Source organism: Thalia democratica, chromosome 1 (assembly GCF_965202585.1).
Source record: "Thalia democratica chromosome 1, ktThaDemo2.hap1.1, whole genome shotgun sequence".
In the NCBI taxonomy this organism is placed as follows: Eukaryota; Metazoa; Chordata; class Thaliacea; order Salpida; family Salpidae; genus Thalia; species Thalia democratica.
This window is the reverse complement of record NC_139165.1, coordinates 33,238,602-33,241,733: the sequence shown is the minus strand read 5'-3', so window position 1 is coordinate 33,241,733 and position 3,132 is coordinate 33,238,602. Positions and strand designations below refer to the sequence as shown.

At 33.7% G+C, this 3,132-nt stretch overlaps 1 protein-coding gene across 1 annotated transcript; it reads left to right on the top strand.

Moving 5' to 3' along the window:
* Window positions 1-1,486: 1,486 nt before the first annotated feature.
* Window positions 1,487-2,893, top strand: LOC145835370 (kelch-like protein 7). The gene has a single exon (XM_082942936.1). The coding sequence runs from the start codon at window positions 1,487-1,489 to the stop codon at window positions 2,891-2,893; it is 1,407 nt and encodes a 468-aa protein (XP_082799062.1).
* Window positions 2,894-3,132: the final 239 nt, after the last annotated feature.

Genomic DNA, 3,132 nt, shown 5'->3' with positions numbered 1-3,132 from the left:
TACAATAAAAAAATTGGATTAGTCTGGAAAATGTATGCTAACCTTTTAAAAAGAAAAAGACTTGAAAACCAGCCTAACATACACGAAATGAAAGTCTGTGCAAAAGAATTTGTTGATCGTTGTAAAGAAGAAATGAATCAACATGCCGATATGCCTGATCCAGGTAAAATTAATTTAATTTATAATTGAATTACTTTGCATTTTAAAAACTTTTTGCAGCCTAATCTAATAACTAGAAATTTTATAAATACATAATTTAAAAATACTTTTAGATTTTTTGAGTTGTTTATTATTTAAATGTACTTGGTTAATAAAATTTTGTAACTTAAGAATAAATTTGCAAATGTCAGTCTTCAGTTTTGTAATTAAAAGTAGTTTAAAATTTAGATCTGTATTTTTAATTGCACTACATACGGGCCGTCGGCTTCAAAATACGGCACTTCTGATTAGCTTTTCTTTTTTGTTTTACATAAAACTCTTTTATAAGACTTTTATACAAGTATTACAATTTTATATGTTTAAGTAAGGTGGGTAAAAGGTAAATGTATAGATCAGGGCTTCATACTTTTGTTAAATTGCCCCAATTAAAAAAATTAATAAAGCCCTGACCGAAGATTACTCGAAAACTACCATAAAAAAACACCCAAGACCTTTTTTTGCTCTTCATCTGCAACTCTAGAATATCTAGTGTATGTTTCAAAACTACAATTAAAAACACCTAAAACCTTTTTTTGCTCTTCGTTTGCAAATCAACATCTAGTGGGAGTTTCAAATTATGAACTTAATACCCCCTGTGGCTCCTTTGTTGCTCGTGACCTCCCCTTTGACCCCTTCGCTGCTTTCATGGCCCTGGTTTAGATTTAAAGTTTTTATTAATTTTACTTAAGTTTGACCATTCAAGAAGCTGTTCTGATAAGCCTTAGTTGAAAGTTAATAATTTCTTTTTTAAATACTTTAAATGTAGTTTATGTAGTTAAAAGTAAGCAGTCGAATTTATTTTAAGATGATTTACTCTAAAATTTACACTTACAGAGTTTACTTGATTGTTAATTATTAACTGTAAAAACTAAGTTTAATTTGCTAAAAACTTTTTATTACTATTAAAATATGATGAGTTTTAAATAATTTTCGTAAAATTTAGTTCTTAATTTTGTAAATTGATATTTTGTTAGTATCAATTGTATATAAAAAAAGTAAAAAACATTTTATTTTTAGTTTTCTCTGGTGTTATAGAGTTTAAAGATTATTATTTTGAAAATAAAAAGTATTTTAAGGTCAATACGTTGGTCTTCTAATACTTGATTGATTTGTTTTCTTGTAATTTTATTCTGTTTAAAAAGTACTTATATAAATGAAATTATTAAGCACCCGCAATTTATATACATATAAGTAGTTTTAAACATTGAATAACTTTAAAATGTTTTCAGGGTCACTGCAATTTCATGAGGACAAAATTTTACTTCTTATAAGGGCAAACAACGTTTTAATGAATGAAAACGTAGAAAACGCAACCTTCGGTATTATTGAAAACAAAATTAATTTCAACAGCATAGCAGCATTTGTTTTCCTAAGGACACTTTTAATAAAGACAAAACTGTTCAAGAAGTTGCTCAAAAAATTGTTTGAAAGTTCGCTGAGCTTCATTGAACGCAAGTTTAAAAATGTTGCGAACTCGCGCAACTTTTTAGAACTGAACTTTAAGATAGTTGATAAAATAGTTACAAGCGATGAGTTGAACATCGATTCGGAACTTGAAGTGATTTCTGCATTGCACGCATGGTTGAGCCACGACGTTGTTGAACGTGGCAAGTTCGCAAAACGTCTTTTGTTGAGAGTTCGTCTCCACTTGTTGTCAGATCACGCTCTGAAGCATGTTTTAGAACAAACATCGTGTTTTAACACGGATAAAAACTGTGTAGGCATCATTAAAAAGCACTTAGACGAAAAGAAAGAATTAATGCCAGGCAAGATCACAGCCAGATACTGCAAACAAAACAACTTTGATTTGCTGATTGGCGGAGGCAGTTACCGTGGTTTCTGCACCGGCAACGTTTTCACCGTAAACGCGAGCGACTACGATACAACACACCTGCCAGCGCGACTGAAGATAACCCACCAACTTTCCAAAGCGGTTTGCATCAGAGACGAAGTTTACGTGATTTCGTGTTACCACGACCAGCCGACCGCCGTTCGATCTGTTGAAAAGTACTCATGCGCGACAAAAAAGTGGGAAATTGTTGCTGATAATTACGACGAGCGCATGCTGTTTTGCGCTTGTTCGTTCATCGACGACGTTTACGTCATAGGCGGAAGCTGGCCTCAAGTGAATGAAACTGATTCCTGCCTCAAGCTCGACACTAAGAGCTTGCAGTGGCGCGAAGTTGCGAAGATGGGCGAGGGGAGGAGCTACGCGGACTGCACGGTGTTCCAAGGAAAAATCGTGGTCACCGGCGGAATTCAAGGAGACGATTTGATAGCCGGATCTCTCCGGTCGGTAGAGGCTTACGACCATATGGCCAACACGTGGTCGAAGATGCCTGATATGGTCATTAAAAGGTTTGACCACAGAACAGTTTCCATGAAGAACAAACTATACGCGGTCGGTGGGAGGCGTGCGCCAAATTTTGAAGTTTTTGATTTGGTTTGCAACAGGTTCACTTTGCTTCATGACAGAAATCAGTGTTTTAGCGGAGTTTCAAGCTGGTACCATTGTATTGAAGTTCAAAAAAGACCCGCTGAAGTTTTTGCCATCGGAAACAAACTGGTTATGTTTGGTCACTACCAACCGGATGTGTACTTCTACGATGTTGAAAGTTGTGCCTGGTCAGAACAAGAATGCATGATTACCGATGTACTTCAGAACTATTGTGGTGCTAAGCTGCCTCATAACTAATGTTGAATTTTTGTGTCAAAATATTACTATGATAATGATTAATAGCTTAGTTAAGTATGTCAACTAGGTGTTGTTTTATTTATGTCCGTAAAAAAAGTGTTGCTTATATTAATAAATATACGTAGTTTTTGATTGTTTATTTTTTTTTGCACGTTTTTCGACTGCAGCCAATTTATAAAGTTAATCTTTTTTTTAATATATATAAATTTTTTTAAAAGTAAATAACTATTATTTTTAAT

Coding starts and splice junctions, on each gene's coding strand:
- LOC145835370 (XM_082942936.1), top strand. CDS start 1,487: ATGAATGAAAACGTAGAAAACGCAACCTTCGGTATTATTGAAAACAAA.